Source organism: Balaenoptera borealis (assembly GCF_965194805.1).
Source record: "Balaenoptera borealis genome assembly, chromosome: 3".
Lineage (NCBI taxonomy): Eukaryota > Metazoa > Chordata > Mammalia > Artiodactyla > Balaenopteridae > Balaenoptera > Balaenoptera borealis.
The window spans coordinates 111,662,288-111,681,790 of NC_138866.1; the positions used below are offsets into that span (position 1 = coordinate 111,662,288).

At 37.9% G+C, this 19,503-nt stretch overlaps 1 protein-coding gene and 2 long non-coding RNA genes across 13 annotated transcripts in view; 2 read left to right on the top strand and 1 right to left on the bottom strand.

The window, feature by feature from the left end:
- Positions 1-19,503, top strand: part of USP3 (ubiquitin specific peptidase 3) — a 223,119-nt gene that overhangs the window by 166,053 nt on the left and 37,563 nt on the right. For 4 of the 6 annotated variants that reach the window (XM_082383352.1, XM_082383350.1, XM_082383353.1 and 1 more), the window contains 5 exons: positions 2,122-2,205; positions 5,340-5,421; positions 6,932-7,014; positions 8,602-8,715; positions 11,304-11,417. In XM_082383352.1, coding sequence (XP_082239478.1) covers positions 2,122-2,205; positions 5,340-5,421; positions 6,932-7,014; positions 8,602-8,715; positions 11,304-11,417 — 477 coding nt within the window. Of the gene's footprint in view, positions 1-2,121; positions 2,206-5,339; positions 5,422-5,488; positions 6,091-6,931; positions 7,015-8,601; positions 8,716-11,303; positions 11,418-19,503 lie in introns of those variants that run through there. The other 2 variants (XM_082383351.1, XM_082383355.1) reach the window with 2 other exon arrangements.
- Positions 1-19,503, bottom strand: part of LOC309624850 — an 81,492-nt gene that overhangs the window by 11,170 nt on the left and 50,819 nt on the right. Inside the window, exons 2-3 of one of the 6 annotated variants that reach the window (XR_014242155.1) lie at positions 10,309-10,512; positions 9,785-10,185 (exon numbers count right to left, since the gene is read on the bottom strand). This is a non-coding gene — a long non-coding RNA (uncharacterized lncRNA). Of the gene's footprint in view, positions 1-2,211; positions 2,608-7,028; positions 7,715-9,784; positions 10,513-19,503 lie in introns of those variants that run through there. The other 5 variants (XR_014242157.1, XR_014242159.1, XR_014242160.1 and 2 more) reach the window with 5 other exon arrangements.
- Positions 11,424-19,457, top strand: LOC309624869. Its single transcript, XR_014242183.1, has 2 exons — positions 11,424-15,249; positions 15,559-19,457. It is a non-coding gene; the product is annotated as an uncharacterized lncRNA (long non-coding RNA).

The window sequence follows — 19,503 nt, forward strand, 5'->3', positions numbered from 1 at the left end:
TGTGCACTGCAGTACATCTTATATGATGTCATAATAAAAGTGAAATATAGTTTTACCAAAACCATAAAGTATTTAATGGAAATATATTTTATACTGCTTTAGTTAAATAAAATTTTATGTCAATTAAAATTTTAAAAGATTAAAATGCATTTCCCCAGTTGCGTTAGTCACATTAGGACAGCTGTAGAGTCTGGAGAAACTTATTCACTTTAATGATGAACATTCAAAGAGATGAAGCAACTAGACCCAGTTAAGTCAGATTAGTTCAGAATGGAGCAAGGCCGTAAATGAATCTGTATTTCAATATATGAAAACGTTCCTTTAACAAATGTTAAATGCTGAATTCATGTCACACCAAAAAGAATTACTTTAATAAGAAAAAAATCAGTTATTTCATATAATCTGAAACAATGTTTCTTTAAACAAAGCAACCATTTTTTTGTAGAAGCTAAGGGGTTTACTTTTCAATGAGATATTCTAGCAGCATGTAAATACATGAAAGATGATCTGAATTTACTTTTAGACTTCATTCCCCAGATGAACACTAGCATTTGGAGTTATTTTTGTTTTGGACACTGGGTATTCTTTTAACCAAAATACATGCATATATTTATGCAAACATAGAATGAAAATGTAAGCAGGAATTAGAGTAACAATACAATTTCATTCTTTAGTGAATGCCTGAGGTTCATGGAGGAACCAAGTGCCTTAAACCCAAATTTGCAGAGTAGACCTTACCCTCTTAACATTTATGCTGAGAGGAAGCAAGGAATTAAACCTTTTCACTAATTTAATTCCTTTATGTCTTTGTCATAAAACTGATAAGGAATTATTTTCCTGCCATTGCTGGTACTTTGATCATAGAGAAACGGTCTAGGATGTAAAAGGTAGCTTTTGCTATTTATAGAAACGTTAGGGATTGACCACGGGAGCTTGGAGAATACGTTAGAGACTCTTGATTGACAACATAGGCAGTCAATTAATGCGGAGGGGCGTGTTAAATAATTACATATATATTTTACTTAAAGTTTTCAAAAGCACTCGCTTACATTTTGAATTCTGTGAATAAGAGACACAAGCCATGCTTTTGTGTGTAATAATCTCTTTTTAAAAAAATTACTTTCCCCCATCCTATTCACAATTTTTTTATAGACTGGTTTCAGGTATGTAAGAAATGTTTTTTGGATTCTGCTAGAGATGAGCTAATTTTTTACTAATTGCTATGCATTCGAAGTTTTGTTTGCTCAGAATGGCAATGTTATTGTCATTATTCTTTGGTAGTTATAATAAGTGGTTTTGTACAAAGCTGCAGTTCAAAAGAATATTTTCGTACTAGCTTGTAAATTGTTTTTATTAAAAATGGTCTTATTCTAGGAAGGAAATTGAATGCTAATGTACAAGTTAAAGTTTATTATGTGTGATTCCTTATATTATTTGCTTATTGACTTGCTAAAACACACACACACACACACAATATCAGTTTTAAGGAACATCTTTAAATGTCTTTCTTCAAAGCGGTTATCGGTTTCCTGAAAGATGTAGCCACTGTTTTATACTTGTTTTCTAACACCTTGGAATGAAAAGATTCATTCTTCTCAACCATCTGAATTCAGTTTATTTAAATTAAATTATGTGTAAAATATATGGCTTTTAGTTTTTTAATTCAAATATCCCTACAGGTTAATTACTTTTTTCCTGCTTTTCTCTTAAATCTCTGCTCCCTGCAAACTCCCCATTCATTTGAGTTGGGAAGGATCACATTAAAGATTTAGGCTTCGCACTACATGAACAGAATTGGTGCTTTGTATTTCATTTTCCATGTATTATGCACCACTGAAAAGAATATAACACATGTAGTAGCGTATTTCATTTTTGAGAGAGGAATTGAAGAGCTTTTGAATAAAAATGTGTCAAGAAACGTGTTCATTGCCTACGTGGCTTTTTAAAAGGACTCTTAAAAAGCATTCCATTGTGGACTCCAAGCCCTCTTTAAACTCACCACTGACAGTAACTGCCTGCAGAGGCATGTGATCATCTTGGCAGTAGCCAGGCCTTTTAGTGATTTCATTACTGTGGTTTCCTCAAGCTCTTTACACACATTGATTAATATTTTCCTTGCAGTTATCGCTGTGATGATTTTGTGATTAATGACACCAAGCTGGGACTGGTACAGAAAGTCAGAGAACACTTACAGAACTTGGAAAAGTAAGTAATAGGCCTGGGGAAAGAAGGGATGGAGTGGGGTTGAGGGGTCTTTCAGCATTTCTGAGTGGGATTTTTGTTTATGAGTTCCATAACTTCATCATGTTTTTAGTGTGATTGAAATGTGAACAAAATAAACTTTGGAGTTGGGTATCTGAAAATGCCCATAGTCAGTGATCATAGCTCAGCATTTATTTTGTTTAATATTTGTCATAAACCATATCCAAGGGCTCCAGAGCCTGTTTTTTAGTTATTATCCACCAACATAGAAGCTCCTCAGTTTATTTGCAAGGGGAATTTTGGTAGTGCAAGGGAAGGGCAAAAAATGATACAAAATCATTATAGAGTTACCTTCGATATTAGAAAATCCTTATCCAAATGTATTATGAGGTCTTCTTAGAAACTCTGAAATTTATGCATCAAGGGAAAATAGGTTTAATTATATTATTGTTCAGCGTGCATCTATGTGATAGCACAAGATCCTGGTTTCTTCTTTTCCTTTTTTTGTTCGGGACAGTATTTATCACTTGAAAGTATAGGAAGCTGTGAAATGCTTTGTCATCATAAAGAAATTAAACTGCTTAAGTGAATAGAATTATTTTTTGCTATAGCCAAACAGGTTAGTCAGATAAAACTCACTAGACCCAAAATTCAAGCAGTAAATAGAAACCCCAGTTAGCAGTGTCTTTGAAGCTGCAGTGGATAGAAGCATGGCCCTGGAATGGTCTCTGACTCAGGTGAAATTTGTGTAAATCACCCCTAATCGTCAGGTGCCATCTAATTTATTTATTTTTTGTTGTGTTTTAAAAATCTTTATTGGAGTATAATTGCTTTACAACATCTTATTTATTTTGACAGTCGATGTATAAATGGTATTGTGAGAACATGCCACAAGTGGGAGTCCTTTAGCAAACTTACATGTGAAGCCAACAGAGTATTTTAAAATTGAGTGCTGAGAGGGAATAACCTAAGTTCTTTGAGTGAAACACTGTCTAGCTTTGGTTAACCAAAGTCTCTGTGCATGTCTCTGTCTAAATAGACTATAAGCTGATAAGGGAAGAATTGATTTCTTTGAAATCTAAGCTAATTAGAACAATCTGGGTTTAAGTGCGCTTTGGCTTGTCATCTTGGGGCTCCTCACTTTTTCAAAGCGCCTCCTCCCTTTTAATTTGAACAAAGCAGCAGGAGCATATCTAGGGTTAGGGACACAGGTATAGACACACAGATCTAGAATATTGAATTTGGTCTGAAATAATCACAATTAACTGTGAAGTAGGAGATTCCTGCAGTAATTTATGTAAATATCACTCTTTGGTGTGGTGATGTCATTGTAAAGATCTTACTAACGTGATTCTTTGTTATAGAAGTAGGTAGCTACCAAATTATTTCTTCCTACCATTTATAGTTTTCTCTAAGAAAAGACTATCATCTCAATGACAAATAAATTCATCAGAACTAAGTCAAAGGGAAAACCGGACGTTCAAGAACCTGCATGCATTTATGCAGATATTGAATCTTTTATTTTCATTTATTTCTTCATCAGGTAAAAGATGTCACAGACTGCCTCGTCTACACTTCTCCTTGGCCCCATTGAAAAAGCTACCTTGCAATCCTTTTTCTATGTCGATAAACATTACCTAAATTTATTTTTATTTTTTCAAACATAGCCTTTAATCTGTAATGGAAGCTACAATGAAAGAACTATGATTACATTTGAGTTTCACTTTAGACTGTTTAGCGTATCCTCTGGAGAAGCACTGCGCACCAGAAACGTTGTATTAATCTACACTGTCCAGTATGGTTGCCACTAGACACATGTGACTGTTGAGCACTTGAAAATTAGCTAGTGTGACGAGGAACTGAATTTTACATATTTAAGTTGAATTAATTTAAATTTATTAGCCACATGTTGTGAGCAGCTACCATATTAAATAGCGTGGATCTAAAGGATTCTGCCATTTTGAGAATCATTGATGGTAAAATTTAATAACATATTTTTAAAAAGCTAAATGCTTTTTTTGTATAGGTTAAAACTAAAAGTTAACTATTAGGCATTGTCACAGTATATACACTGTGCTCGTGACTGAACTTCTTTACCTACAGAATTTGTGAAGGAATAACTTAACATCGTAGTACATATGGGATTCTCTCTTCTTACCTTGTAGTCACCAGTACACTGAGAGGGACATACGTTTCTGAAGACATTTTTCCTAAGAATATTTTTAGATTTGAAACAGCTGACTGTCACTAGATCTGATGCTCTAAAGACAGTTCATGTGGAAATTCTGGAAAGAAAAATAATTACGTATTTTCTTTGGATTAGCCTGGTACTTTTGGAAGATGGGAAAGAGTTGGTAGACTTAAAAAGTCTATGTTGTTTAACAGTAACTTTCACTTCCTTTAGATTAGTTCCCCTGATACATAATAATTTTAAAGTGACCCTTTGACGATAGGAATTATTTTCTAATAAATTTCAAACTTAATATTTCTTTCAATGAGAAACATTTAGATAATTTAAATTCTGAATTTATGTGCTAATTAGGATTTGTTTTAGAATATGCTTTGTAGCATAGCTGAATCAAATGAATTGATATATGCCTATGTGCCTATAACTTATTTATCATTCTGCAAACTCAGATTATATCATCATCTATTACAACATATTAACAAAACATGATACCTTTATCAAAATTAAGAAAGAAGTGGCATAGTATTTGAGACTTAATGTTAAATCTCAGAATAATCATGTCAGACCAGCGTTTTTCTTTTTTATGAGTAGTGGGTGTTCTCTTGTTTGAAGCTTCACCATTGATTAGGTAGACAGAGCGGTGGAGGAGAGGGTCTGTCCGACAGACCACATCCACTTGGCCAGCTTTTCTGGGCAGCGCCTGGGGGTGGCAGCCTCCAGTGCCACCCTGCTGGAGGAGCAGTGGGGATTTCCAAGGGAAGTGGAACTCCTCAGTTACTTGAAATGCTTGTGGGCCACAGTGGCCTAACGGGTCACTTCCTGGCCTGGCTAAGCCGCCAGGCGGGGCTCCATGCCCTGGATACTTAGAACAGCCATGTTTACTCTGTCCGGCTGTGCAGTGCCGTGTGTGTATGAATGTCTTTTTGACTGTCTGTTTGTGCTTTAATAGCTCAGCTTTCACAGCTGACAGGCATAGGAAAAGAAAACTTTTGGAAAACTCATCACTGAACAGCAAGTTACTAAAAGTAAATGTAAGTAATTAAAATGTATTCAAATATAAGAATTGGTTGAGATCTAGTCACTGTTTGATTACAATTCTAACATTAATGTTGCCCTTTATAAACTTTTATAAATGTATGCCTTGGATTTGGAATATCTTACAAAATGTTTGCTACTTGTACTAACGATTCTTGACGTGACTAAACACCCCAGCGAGTCTGTCAGTGCCTTCCTTCCGTCAGGGTGACTACCGTGCTCCTCCGCCTCAGCAGGCATTTGTTCTTAACGCCTGCTCATGTACCTTATTACTCCATCTCTCTAGGATCCCAAAGATCCTTGCTTCCTTCTGTTCAAGGTCCCTAGTGCAAACTCTGTGGGTCTGGGGCTTCCCTGGTGGCGCAGTGGTTAAGAATCTGCCTGCCAATGCAGGGGACACGGGTTCGAGCCCTGGTTCAGGAAGATCCCACATGCGGCGGAGCAACTAAGCCCGTGCGCCACAACTACTGAGCCTGTGTGCCACAACTACTGAAGCCCGTGCGCCTAGAGCCCGTGCTCTGCAACAAGAGAAGCCACCGCAATGAGAAGCCTGTGCACCTCAACTAGAGAAGGCCCGCACGTAGCAACAAAGACCCAACACAGCCAAAAAATAAATAAATAAATTAAAAAAAAAAAAAAAAAAAAGCTTTGGGTCTGAAGTTTTGGTAAGTTTTATTCCTTAGGACTTCATTAATACAATTTCACCATAAAAGAATATGCTTCCTCATTCTGATACCCATCTCTTACCAGATGTATGGCCATTAATGGAGTAACAAAGTTTAAAGATGACTAAATATTGTAAAATATACCAGTAATTTTGTCCTGCATCCAGCTCTCTGCTCTCATGCTAGCTGTGTTTAGACACACAATTAAGTATTACAATTTTGTGGAAGAAAGAGCTAAAGTGATACTTTGGGTTGGATGGGTAGATTCACTAACCGTGTGTAGTATTCAGACATCACAGTGCATTTGTACAGCTAATCAAAAAACGAAGCCTTAGTCTTTAAGGGAAGTTCAGGTAGTTTTTTCAGATTGATATTCCATTGCTAGGAAAACATGTATTGGTCATTTGCATGGCTTAGAGTTAAAAGCTGGGGGACAGAAATACTTGGTATGTTTATATTTTTTCCAATTTGTAGTAGCTTTAATAGAGTCTTATGACGGCATTAAGTCTTAAACTTATTTCTTTTAAGGATCTTCCTGGTTTTTGCATTGTGTACTCCACAGTACTTTTTTTTTTTTTTTTTCACAGTACTTATTAATGGTGACTTCCTCATAAGCTTCCATTTAGAACAATCCTAGGATCCGAAACAGCCTTCTAAAAATATCCAGACACGTTTACAGAGAGTAGAAAGAGAATTTGAAATATTTGTTGGACTGAAAAGTATCAATTCCGAACTGGCTTGTTGCTAGAGTTTCAAATATAGGCCTTTGTTCTTCTTTGATGTTGAAACAGTTGGCCTTCTCTTGGTATTACTGAAGGCCACCTCTTGTTCCATTTTACAGGGAAGCACCACTGCCATTTGTGCCACAGGCCTTCGGAATTTGGGGAACACGTGTTTCATGAACGCCATCCTTCAGTCACTCAGGTACTGTTACAGTCAGAGCTTAAGTATCTGACGTTAGTTTCTGGTGGAATGGTTAAGAGCAAAGTCTCTAGGTTCAGACCCTATCTCTGCCACTAACTCTAGCCTAGTAACTTGGGGCAAGTTACCTCAGTTCCCTGTGCCTTAGTTTTCTCATCAGTGAAATTGGGGATGATAGTCTACCTCACGGGGTAGTCGGGAAGATATTATATAGTTTACATAAAGTGCTTAGAACAGTGCCTAGCAGTAAATAACTGTTAGCTGTTATTATTTAGTTCCTGTTCCTTCTTGAATAGGCTTGAGCACAGGCCAGCAAACTTCTGTAAAAGGCCAGATTAAATAAATATTTTTAATCTTTGCATGCCACATCCAGGCCTTCTCACACATTCTTCTCCTCCCTTCAACACTCCTCTCCCTTTTAAACAACTCTTTAAAAATATAAAACTCACCTTAAAAATGTAAAAGCTCACTGGCCCAGGGTCAGCTTTGTCCTGTGGGCCATAGTTTGCAGACCCCTGGGCTATAAGGAAACTTGTTCAGATAACTTAGTTCAATCATTAGTTGAGTCTTAAGTATGGTCATAAGATCAGATGTTTAGAAGATCTTCAAAATGTAAGATGAGCCGGGACTTCCCTGGCGGTACAGCGGTTAAGACTCTGTGCTTCCACTGCAGGGGGCTCAGGTTCGATTCCTGGTCAGGGAACTAAGATCCCACATGCCGCGTGGCCAAAAAAAAAAAGAGTAAGATGAGCAGGAAAAATAAAATAGACAACAAGGCTGACCTAAGTTATACAGAAGAAATTATTTAGAAAGTTGCATACTTTTAGATTTTAATGTGGTATCAAAGACCACAGTAAATTATTTTCCCAAGGCCACCTTGCTAATAAGGAACAGAAGCCATGTGTGATCTCTCTTTAAAGGTACTGGCTTTCAGCTTATCTAGTCTTGCTCAAAGAAGAAATTCTAGTCACTACTGAATTCTCCTTGTTACTCTGTATAGTGTATTTAAACAATATGGTTGGTTTCATGGTTTGCTTTTATTTGAGGAAATTATTGAACACTTGGGAACAAAGACCCTGAAAAGAAAGAAATGGTGACAGTCTATAGATGGGAAGGGGGAATTGAGGATTTCTAGAACAGAGATTTTGCTTTAAAGCCTTTGTTTATTTTTGCAAAGTCATCTACTTACATTCTCTTTTTAAAAAATATTTATTTATTTATTTATTTGGTTGTGCTGCGTCTTAGTTGCAGCAGGCGGGCTCCTTAGTTGTGGCATGCAAACTCTTAGTTGCAGCATGCATGTGGGATCTAGTTCCTTGACCAGGGATTGAACCCGGGCCCCCTGCATTGGGAGTGCAGAGTCTTACTCACTGTGCCACCAGGGAAGTCCCCCTTATATTGTTTTCTTGGAGTAAATGAGGAAGCTTAATGAAGAAATGCAATGTTAAGAGATTGCATTGAGTACCATTTTAATGAGAAATTGAAATATCACATTTTCAAAATCCATATACTGTATAGGTCTCATAGTGCTTTCTTTACTTCTCCGTACATTTAAAAACTAATAATTGTTTTCCCTTCCTTTTAAAATAGTAACATTGAGCAGTTTTGCTGTTATTTCAAAGAACTGCCTGCTGTGGAGTTAAGGAATGGGAAGACAGCAGGAAGGCGAACGTACCACACCAGGAGCCAGGGGGACAACAATGTGTGAGTCTAAGAATATGTCCTTTCTGGCTTTGAGCTACAGAACAAATGACTCTTACTGGTGATTTCCATTGCATTATCTGAGTTAATAGGCACGTGCATTAAAAAAATAAAAAACCCACCAAAACAACTCTCAATTGTGTTTAAGTGTCTAGCTAGCAATCTTAATAATTGTTGGAATTCTTTTATTTCTATTTACCTAGTAGGCAGGACAAATGTAGCGCTCTGCTCATTGAGTCTGTGGATTTGGGCATTCTAAAATTGACATCTGTGAAGGAAATACAGTTCTAGGTATAGACCGGCATGAATATCATTAGTCTTTGTGAATTGATTTGTCTGATAGGGTTAGGTAAACCTGTCTTGGATAATTAAATTAATTTGTAGTTATCAAATTAATTATGGAGCAATACAGTCAATTTTTAGTTGATATGGAAGGGGAAAAAAATTGAGAAGTGATTATTGATAGCCAAACCAATATATATTCAAATTCAGTGCAGCCATGTTCTCTTTGGGGTTCAGAAAGATGTATCATATTATCATGACCGTAAGGGGTATCTTAACATTACTGAAATAGGGCTACGATTTATCATCTGTATGTATTTTAATGTAGTGTTTTCCCTGCCTGCCCATCCCTGCTCCCACACACCCCATCCCCACACATTCTGAAAAGCCGTCTTACAATCTGACAGTGTTCTGCCTAGACGCCTGAGGGAGAAGAGGATAGGCCGTGTTCGAATAGTGTGTAGTGCGGACTACGCAGTGAAGCCAGGCCTCGGAGCAGGGGTGGAATGATACCACTAGAAGGTGGTGTTTTAAGAGTTTACTTTGGTAGCAGCATTAGGATGAGCTGGAACGTGCCTGCATTCAAGGAGGCTCTTCACTTTATAGTCATTGGTTAGAGGGAACAGCCGTGAAATGAAGAGGAAAAAATACACGTGCACAAAAGTTAAGGGAAGAATTAGTAGTACTCGATGCATCAGTGTCATTTAGGGTTTAGTTACGAATCATAGAAATTGCCGCTGGCCATTTTAGGCAGACGAGGAATTTATTGAAAGTCTGCTGGTGAGCTTACCCTGACTGGATGGGGGGAAAATCAGGTCTGGAGTGTAGGCATCCATGAGGGTGTCCCATTAGGACCGCCGTCCAGGCTGCACCGCAGTTCCCATTGGCAGCACTGCTGGAGTTGGGTGCTGGGTGGGTGCTGCCGTTACTGCTGCCCCTGCACTCCTGACTGTGCCCTCTGCCACCACAAACAATCTGGCACTGTTCCAGCTTCAGCTAGGCATACCCAGGCCATGCATCTGAGTCCTGGCTTCAAGGGGGAGCGGGCGGGGGCTGAGAGAGCAAGTACCTGGCCTTTTCAGCTTCCACAGTAGGAGGCAGGCTTTGACTCTTAAGGTGGGGTTCCTCAACCATAGGATGAGGGTTCAGGTACCAGGAAGTAAAAAATATGATTTGTATCTCAGGGACCTACTGGATAACAGGGGTTGAGAAAGAAGATAGTGAGATTCTCTGTGATATCAACCAGGTATCCATGAGTATGGTAGCTGTATCTACACATACAGTCATTGAAGTTGAGGAGGTGTGTAAGTTTACCTGCATGCATGGAAGACCAAAACTAACGGTGACTTAAACGTCCGTGGTTTATCTTCTCACGTAAAAGTTGGAGGTTATCCATCTAGGTTTGTTTCACACAATCACTGGGCTCCTCTGGCTTTCTGTCCCACCAGCCCTGGGTGAGACTCTTATCCACGTCATCCGCAATGGTGCTGGCGCACCACCGTTTCGTCCTCATTCTAGCTGGAAGGCAGAAGGAAGGGGTGAATAAGAAGGACCACTCTTTCCCTTTAAGGGAATTTGTCAAAAGTTGGGCACACTCAAATTTTTTTTTATTCCAAGAGCTCATGTGCCAAGAAAAAAATGGAAGTTGTATTCCTGTGAGAGAAGGGGCGATTGGAGACTGAGGGGCAGTAGGGAGGGTACGGAGAGCAGGTTTAGGACACAGTGAGTTAGAAGAGACAAGAGGGCAGCCAGTAGAAAATTCCTGCTGGAACCTGGAGACAGCTGAATAAAAGTGGTCATGAGAAAAATCTGGAGTTTAGATTTGGATTTGAGAGTCATTGGTATAGAGGTGAGTGTTGAAGCTTTGTGGCCAGACGAACTCTGCGGCAGAGGTGAGCAGTCAGTCACGCACCGAGGTCTGGGAAGTGCGCTCCTAGAGAGGGGCGGGAAGGAGAAAGGCAAGAGATGGAGAAAGAGATTCTGTTACTTGTTTTACGGGTTTTTTTGAAACATTACATTCTTAGGTAATTGGTTTGTAACTTATCCATTGCTTTATTTTACAAGTGTGGCAGTACTTTGGCATACTCAGAGTTCACCATATAGTTAAAAAACTAGTCTTGTCTGTAATTACTGCTATTTGTATGGGTTTTGAGATGCTGTACGTAGCTGTCAGGTTTAATTCAGAAGAGACCAAACTCTTTTTATGTTTTTATTTTTTATTTGTGGATTTTAGACAGTTTGTCATTGTGTATTGAAATAGCAGCCTCTCACTGATGCTGAGGGTCTCATCATCCCCTGCTCTTTTCTAGGTCTTTGGTGGAAGAGTTTAGAAAGACACTCTGTGCATTATGGCAAGGTAGCCAGACTGCATTTAGCCCAGAGTCCTTATTTTATGTTGTTTGGAAGATTATGCCGAATTTTAGGTAAGTATTATTTAATGAAGGATATTTAAAACATTAATATTAGTCTTTACACTGTTCCTGAAACAATTTCCAACAAAGTGGTGGTATTCTCAATAATGAAACCGGTGTTTTGTTTTTTAAGGAGAAGAGCAGAAGTTGGATATATCCTACTAGACGAATGTGTTTAAATAATAGATAGACCTTAGAAAAATCTTTAACAAAAGGCAGGGCATTTTGTTGTTATAAAAACAAAGCCTTTATAAATAACTTACATGCTCTAGGAAAACATACTGGACAACATTTCCTTGATTTTTTCAAAATCTTATACAGAGTAATTATCATCATATACTGTCCTGTTATTTCAGCTAAAAAAAAAAAAATCCAAATGTAATCAGTAGAAACCCATGGTATCGTATCCACTGTTCTGGTCTGGGTTCTGAAGACCTTACAAGACTGTAGCTAAGTCCATTGGGATTCATTCGCTTTCCAGAAGGTAACACAATTAGCACATCATCTCCTAATGTGGTTATAGAGTCACAGCGTTTCCCGTGTTCTTTATCTGGTCTCGCTTGAGTGGGGAAACAGCCCTGCTGTCAGAGAAACCTATCTCTTCTCCTAAGCTAGTCCTCCCCGTAGGTAACAGCAGATCTGAAGCTCTACGGGTGCTTGACGGCAGCCTTCGCCACCTTCTGCTGATTTTATCTTTCTGAAGCACGTCATGGTTCCTACTAGTCATGATTTGGGCACCTTATGTACAGCCCTCTCCTTTTTAAAAACCAGCATGCTCTAGTAAAACTCAGCAATATATCTTGCTTTACTCTCTCAGAGTGGTTTAGATATATTGGTAGTATGGAGAAATGTCTAAAGGGTAACAGCTTCAAAGGACTATAATTTGTTGCCTTACCAAAGAGTCTAGCCTTGAGGATCAGACATAATTGACTATTGTTAACCCTGGTCTTTGTTTTGAAGGAAATTTCTTTTATATTTCATGTTATTTAAATCTCTCCTGAGAAGGAGAGAATAATTTTGTAAGAATTTTAGAATTTCCTGACTCTAAATAGGAAAGGTAGAAGTGATTAAGTTACTGCTAATCACGTCTGGACTTGCTATAAAATGTCTAACAATCACCTACTTAGACTCTTGATAGGGATTTAATCTTTGTGTTTGGTTATTATATAAAAATTGCTTCCATTTGTTGAATGTCTATTATGTGTCGAGCACTTTAGGTATTTTATATCTGATCTTCATTAAGAAACACAACAAAATTCCCATCAGGGTAAGAAGTGTTAGCCCCATCTGAAAGAAGACAGAACTGAGACAGAGGAGAGTAGTTTGTTCAGTTTTATACATCTATTAGGTGTTGGAACCAGAATTAGAACCCAGGTCTTTGTGGTGTTGGTCAGCGATAGATGTGTTAACAGTAATTTGTCCGCGTGCCCCAGTGAGGCCCACCAACCACCTTTATACTCTTCTACTTGGTTGCCATGGTGACTCAGTTCCCTCTTCATTTAATAGAATTCTACTTTTCATCTAAATCTGCCCGTATCTCTGCTCTTTCTAGTTTCTTTAGCCCAGCTGTGAGCATGATTAAGTTTTTAGCTGCTTAATTTTACTCATTCTATTATTCCTACCAATGAAGGGAAAGAACTTTTGGAATAGGTAACCAGGTTGAGGAATTTGGATGGTGTTTCTGGAGTGATTTCTATTACATAAGAACTCTTAGATTTCCTTAATGACTGATCAGAATAGGATGTCTATGTGTTCTTAGCAGAACTTTCTCTTCATTCTGTAGTAATTCAGATTGTTCCTTACTTTCATGTAATCAGAGAATAATTTTCTCTTGGTTAGCTCTAGATCTTGAGATTATATCATGAATAAAGTTTTAGTGCAGGGTCACTGCACAATGCCCAGGTGTGAGGTAGGGTTTTTTTCTCGTAATTGTTACTCCTATTATGTGTACAGGGTAAAAGTTCTTATAACATGCCGACGTGGAAATGCAATGAGTCTTGAATTATGTTTGTATTTATAATCCCAAAGTAAACTTTTTTAAAGTTTAGAAAGCCCATTTTCCTTGATTAACATATGACAGTATCTAGGGAGTGTGATACCTTGGAATGAAGTAAGAGGAGCCTGGAGGGGTTCCCTGGTGGCCTAGTAATTAGGATCCCAGGCTTTCACTGCTGTGGCCTGGGTTCAGTCCCTGGTCGGGGAACTGAGATCCCGTAAGCTGCGCGGCATGGCCAAGGGGGAAAAAAGTGTGAGGAGCCTGAAATACAATCATGCATGTAGAAGTAGGAACAACTTTCATTTATTAAATAAATGCAGAAAAAAAAGTACCCTAAATGTAATCAACAGCTTTGGACATAGAGATCATCAGAGCTATTCTTTCTCTTTTCCTACGCAAACCAAAAGCCAGTCACTCAGCAGGGAAACTGTTCCTGAGTTTGAACTTCCCACCATACATATATCTACTTAACCACACTTCTTATGGCTTCCTAGTATGCCCAGCTTTTCCTGTCCTTTCTTTTTTCATAAAAATACCTTAATGTGTATTTTTTTTTAAATAGACAAAAATACACATGGTTCAAAATTTCGAAAGGTAAAGAAAGGTTATACAATGAAAGTTTTTTCTTTTACTCTATTCCCCAGCCTTTCATTTTGCTTTCCGGGAGCAACCATAGTTAACAGATTTTTGTGTATCCTTTCAGTGATAGTCTGTATGTATATACATACAAGCATGTGCATAATTTTTAACATAAATGGTAACATATCTTGTGTTTCTACTTTGAGATGATTCATGTTAGTATATAAATAGCTTTCTCATTTTATGGCTGCATAATAGTCCACTTTATGGTTGCATCATGATTTATTTAATAGTCCCCTACCAGTGATTACATAGGTTACATTTCTTATTCTTTGCTGTTCCAAATAGTGCTGAAGTGGGTAATCTCATACATATAATGCAGGTATTTAAAAGAGGAATTGCTGGGTCAAAAGACAATTAGCTTTTGTAATTTTGATAGTCTTTTCTGCTAGCCTTTGTTACTCCTTGCTTTCCTTAACATGATTTTGTCTTGTTGCCTCCATATATTTGTCTGTCATCTGCTTCCTGCCTACGGTATTTGCCTGTGGTCACATCTCTTTCTTTAGAATCCAGCTTAATGCTAACACTCTCCAGGAAAGTCTCTTGATAATTCATATCAGGTCATAGTATTTATTCCCTTGATTCATCATGTCACTTACAGGCTATTTCTACTTTCATGTAAAACTTGATTTAATATATCTTCATTGACTTCCCAAAACAGTTTTTTTTAGTTTTCTTAAATGTTTAAAAATGATGGATGAATAAATTACTGAAAAATCTTTCTTGAATTTGCTAGCTATTCTACTTGGCTTTGTAGAAAATGTAAAAGATCTGTGTAGATAATAAAATATCACTTGAAAAGATTGATTTAATTTAGTAATAATCTTTTTTGGGTATTTGTAAATAGAGGACTTTAAATATAAAATATAAACAACTTGGTGTTTTTTTAAACAATATAGGCATACTTCAGTAATGTTTGGGTTTGGTTCCAGACCACTGCAGTAAATTAGCAAATATCGAAATAAAGCTGTTCCAAATAGTGCTGAACTTTTTTCAGAGTCATCTATGAGGTTTGGAATCTGCTTCATCCAAACTCCTGTTAATGTTGATATTTTGACCTTTTCCCATGAATCACGAATGATGTTCTTAATGGCATCTAGAATGGGGAATCCTTTCTGAAGGTTTTCAGTTTGCTTTGCTCAGATCCATCAGAGGAATCACTATCTGTGGCAGCTACAGCCTTACAAAATGTATTTCTTTTTTTTTAAAGTTTTTATTTATTTAATTTTTGTCTGTGTTGGGTCTTCGTTTCTGTGCTAGGGCTTTCTCCAGTTGCGGCAAGTGGGGGCCACTCTTCATCGCAGTGCGCGGGCCTCTCACTGTCGCGGCCTCTCTTGTTGCAGAGCACAGGCTCCAGACGCGCAGGCTCAGTAGTTGTGGCTCACGGGCCTAGTTGCTCCGCGGCATGTGGGATCTTCCCAAACTAGGGCTCGAACCCGTGTCCCCTGCATTGGCAGGCAGACTCTCAACCACTGCGCCACCAGGAAAGCCCCCAAAATGTATTTCTTAAAGAATAAGACTTGAAAGTCAAAATGACTCCTTGATCCGTGGGCTGCAGCATGGATGTTGTGTTAGCAGGCATGGAAACAGCATTAATCTCATTGTCTGTCTCCATCAGAGCTCTTGGGTGACCAGGTGTGTTGTCCATGAGCAGTAATAAATCTCTTCTGAGCAGTAGGTCTCAACAGTGGGCTTAAAATATTCAGTAAACCATGTTGTAAACAGATATGCTGCCATCCAGGCTTTGTTGTTCCATTTATAGAGCACAGGCAAAGTAGACTTAGCATTATTCTTAAGGGTCCTAGGATTTTTTCAGAATAATAAATGAGCATGCTTCAATTTAAAGTCACCAGCTATATTAGCCCCTAACAAGAGAGGCAGCCTGTCCTTTGAAGCTTTGAAGCCAGATGTCGACTTCTCCTCTCTAGCTAGGAAAGTCCTAGATGGCATCTTCTTTCAGTATAAGGCTGTTTTATCTACATTGAAAATCTGTTATTTGGTGTAGCTTCCTTCATTATTGATCTTAGCAAGATCTGGTTATCTTGCTGCCGGTTCTACATCAGCACTTGCTGCTTCACCTTGCACTTTTCTGTTACGGAGGTGGCTTCTTTCCTTAAGCCTCACTAACCAACCTCTGCTAGCTTCAGACTTCTCTTCTGCAGCTTCCTCACTTCTCTCAGCCTTCATAGAATTGAGGAGAGTTAGTACCTTGCTCTAAATTAAGCTTGGGCTGAAGGGAATGTTGTGGCTGGTTTGATCTTCTATCCAGACTGATAAAACTTTCTTCATATCAGCAGTAGGGTTTCATTTTTTTATCAGTCGTGTCTTCACTGGAGCAGCACTTTTACTTTCCTTCAAGAACTTTTCCTTTGCTTTCACAACTTGGCTGTTTGGTGCAAGAGGCCTAACTTTTGGCCTGTCCTGGCATTTGACATGCCTTCCTCACTAAACTTAATCCTTTTAGCTTTTTTTTTTTATTTTTTTTTAATATTTGCTTATTTAGGCTGCATCGGGTCTTAGTTGCGGCACATGGGAGCTTCATTGTGGCGTGCAGGCTTCTCTCTAGTTGTGGTGGGTGGGCTCAGTAGTTGCAGCACACGGGCTCTAGAGCACGCAGGCTTAGTTGCCCCGTGGCATGTGGGATCTTGCCCGACCAGGGACCAAACCCATGTCCCCTGCATTGGAAGGCAGATTCTTAACCACTGGACCACCAGGGAAGTCCCAGCTTAATCCTTTTAGCTTTTGATTTAAAGTGAGAGACATGCGACTCTTCCTATCACTTAAACACTGAGAGGCCATTGAGGGTTATTAATTGGACTAATTTCAATATTGTTGTGTCTCAGGAAATAGAGAGGCCCGAGAGAGGCAGGAACAGCCTGTCGGTGGAGCAGTCAGAACACACACAACATTTATTAAGTCTGCTGCCTTATGTGGTTTGTGGCACCCTAAAACTATTACAGTAGTAACATCAAAGATCACTGGTCATAGATCACATTAACAAATAATAACAATAATGGAAAAGTTTAAAGTATTGCGAGAATTACCAAAATGTGATACAGAGACACAAAGTGAACAAATGTTGGAAAAGGGCACCAATAGACTGGCTTGATGCAGGGTTGCCACAGACTTTCAATTTGTAAAAACTGCAGTATCTGCAAAACACAACAAAGCAAAGTGCGATAAAACCAGGTATGCTGTATTAGTTCTAACTAAGAATTTAGCTATCGTATTCTTTTGTGTGTGTTTGTAAACAAAACATCATTTGTCATTTTCATTTTCTGGTATTTTTGTCTTGAAGAAACTCAGCCTTGATTGGTACCTCACACTGGATAGGAATAGCTAAATTTAACTGATTTTGGTTTTGCAGATAATTTGGACAAAACAATAACTTATTTTAAATATGAACAGAACCTAAAATTCTAATGTGTCCTAGGTACTTTACAAGAAGTTTATTCTAGTATGATAAAATTTGATTCTGTAGAGGCATATCCTATTCCGTATTGGTCTTTGCCATTTTACACATAATGTACTGGTCCTGCCAAAACAGAGAGAATGGTCAGTAATGCACAGGCATGTGTCACAGTTGCGCGTGTTGGAGCATCACACAAGTGCTCGTGTGTGCCTTTATTATGTGGTGTCTGTTTTATTATTTGCAGTGTCTGCCTTTCACTTAAGCAAGTGCAGAGTAACATTTTCCTTGATCATTCTTTATTGGAACATTTCTTTGTTCTTAAGATCCGAATAAATACGGCTTGCCTCATTGTGTCAAAACTTGTTGTGAAGAGACAGTTGCTCTGTGTTCCTATACGTTGTGCCTCAGCAGTGTCTGTCCTTCTCTGCCCCCTCATTCAAAAGGGATGCCTCATGATTCTCTAGGCTTTTTGTATTTGCAGTGTGCTCTCCAAGGATGATTTCTCACAGCATCTTTATGACACAGATTTTCTGTAGACATTAAGGAGAAAGAGGTAATGCTTGTCGAAGGTCACAAACAAGTGAAGATAAGGTACAGGGTTAAAATTGGAGCCACCATGCTTTCCCTCTGTCTTCTTTTCTCTCTCAATTCTGATCTGTCACAGAGATACCAGTTGGTTCTTCATATATTCATTTCCTCACTAACTCACAAACACCTGTTTGGGTGACATCACTGAAATAATCTGTATACAGAACATGAACACTGCACCCAGATGTGAGGGGTGTTTCCTTTAACATGATTACCAAACAGAAGAAACCTAAGTTGACTGCAGAGGAAACTCTGAAGCCCAGACTGTATAATTGAGAAATAATTGAAAAGATAACTGAAGTCTGTTGAATTTAATATACTACATAATAATTATTAAGATTTTCAGATAAATCAATGAAAGGTTTTATTTAAATGTTTAGAAATGGAATTGTAAATGTCTCTTTAGTCAGAATCAAAAAAATGTCCCAGTCCTAGAAGAAACATAGACTTTTTGTTATCCGGTGAAGATCACAAATTGAAACAGATCCCATAACTTATCTTTATAAAACAATGTGTTCCATGATCTCACGTAGGTCAACAAATGTGTTTCTAATGGTAAAGGAAACATTAGAAAATAATGTATTTTGATATAAGGAAAGAGAAGAGAATCATGGTATGGTTAGAAATGTTCATTAATGTACATTAGGCAGATTGTTTTAAAAAAGGGACGGATGTGTCTGAAAATGCAAATTGACATAACTACAAGGTACTGGTTTTCATGATCCATTTTAGAAAATAATGATTAGATATTAGGTTATTTTGGTGACAGAATAAAACATTTTTTATATGTGATAGAATTTCAAATATGACCTGAAATACTGATCTTACCTTTGAGTCACGAAAAAAATGTATGTTATGTTGAAAAAGTTTAAAGCACCTCCTTAGATATATAAAGGAACTACCAACTTTGAATACTTTTGATTGTGAATTTTAACATTTTTATTCGTAAGAGTCTTAGAAGAAATACTTGAACATATATATTAATATTTGGTTGCTAAATAGTGTAGAAAAAGTTACAGTGAAATGCTAAAGTTACTTTCAATTTAAGTTCCATTGACTAGGCAGATCATTTCCATAATTTATTTCCAGGAGAAATTTTAGGAAAAGGGGGGGGACTCTGGTTAAAAGAAATTTTGTTTATGGAACCACTGCCTGGAGGAGTGGTGGCAGTTTTGACTCAAGACCAGGCCAGAAAACTTGCCACTTAGAGCAAAGATTAAAGAGAACCTTCCATGCCTGTAAAAATGTAGGCAGTAGTCTTTCCTATCCATAATTTTATGAATGTACTTTAGATATCATTGCTGGATTTATCTACATAAACCTCTATTACCTTCCAACTGTACCAGCTTAATTTTCTGTCAGATTTCATTACTGTTCACTTGTCATTGATCTGTATTAGTATAAGAATTCCATAGAATTTCCTGACTGAATATAGTGTAAGAAGTAACCTCAGAATATGTTGC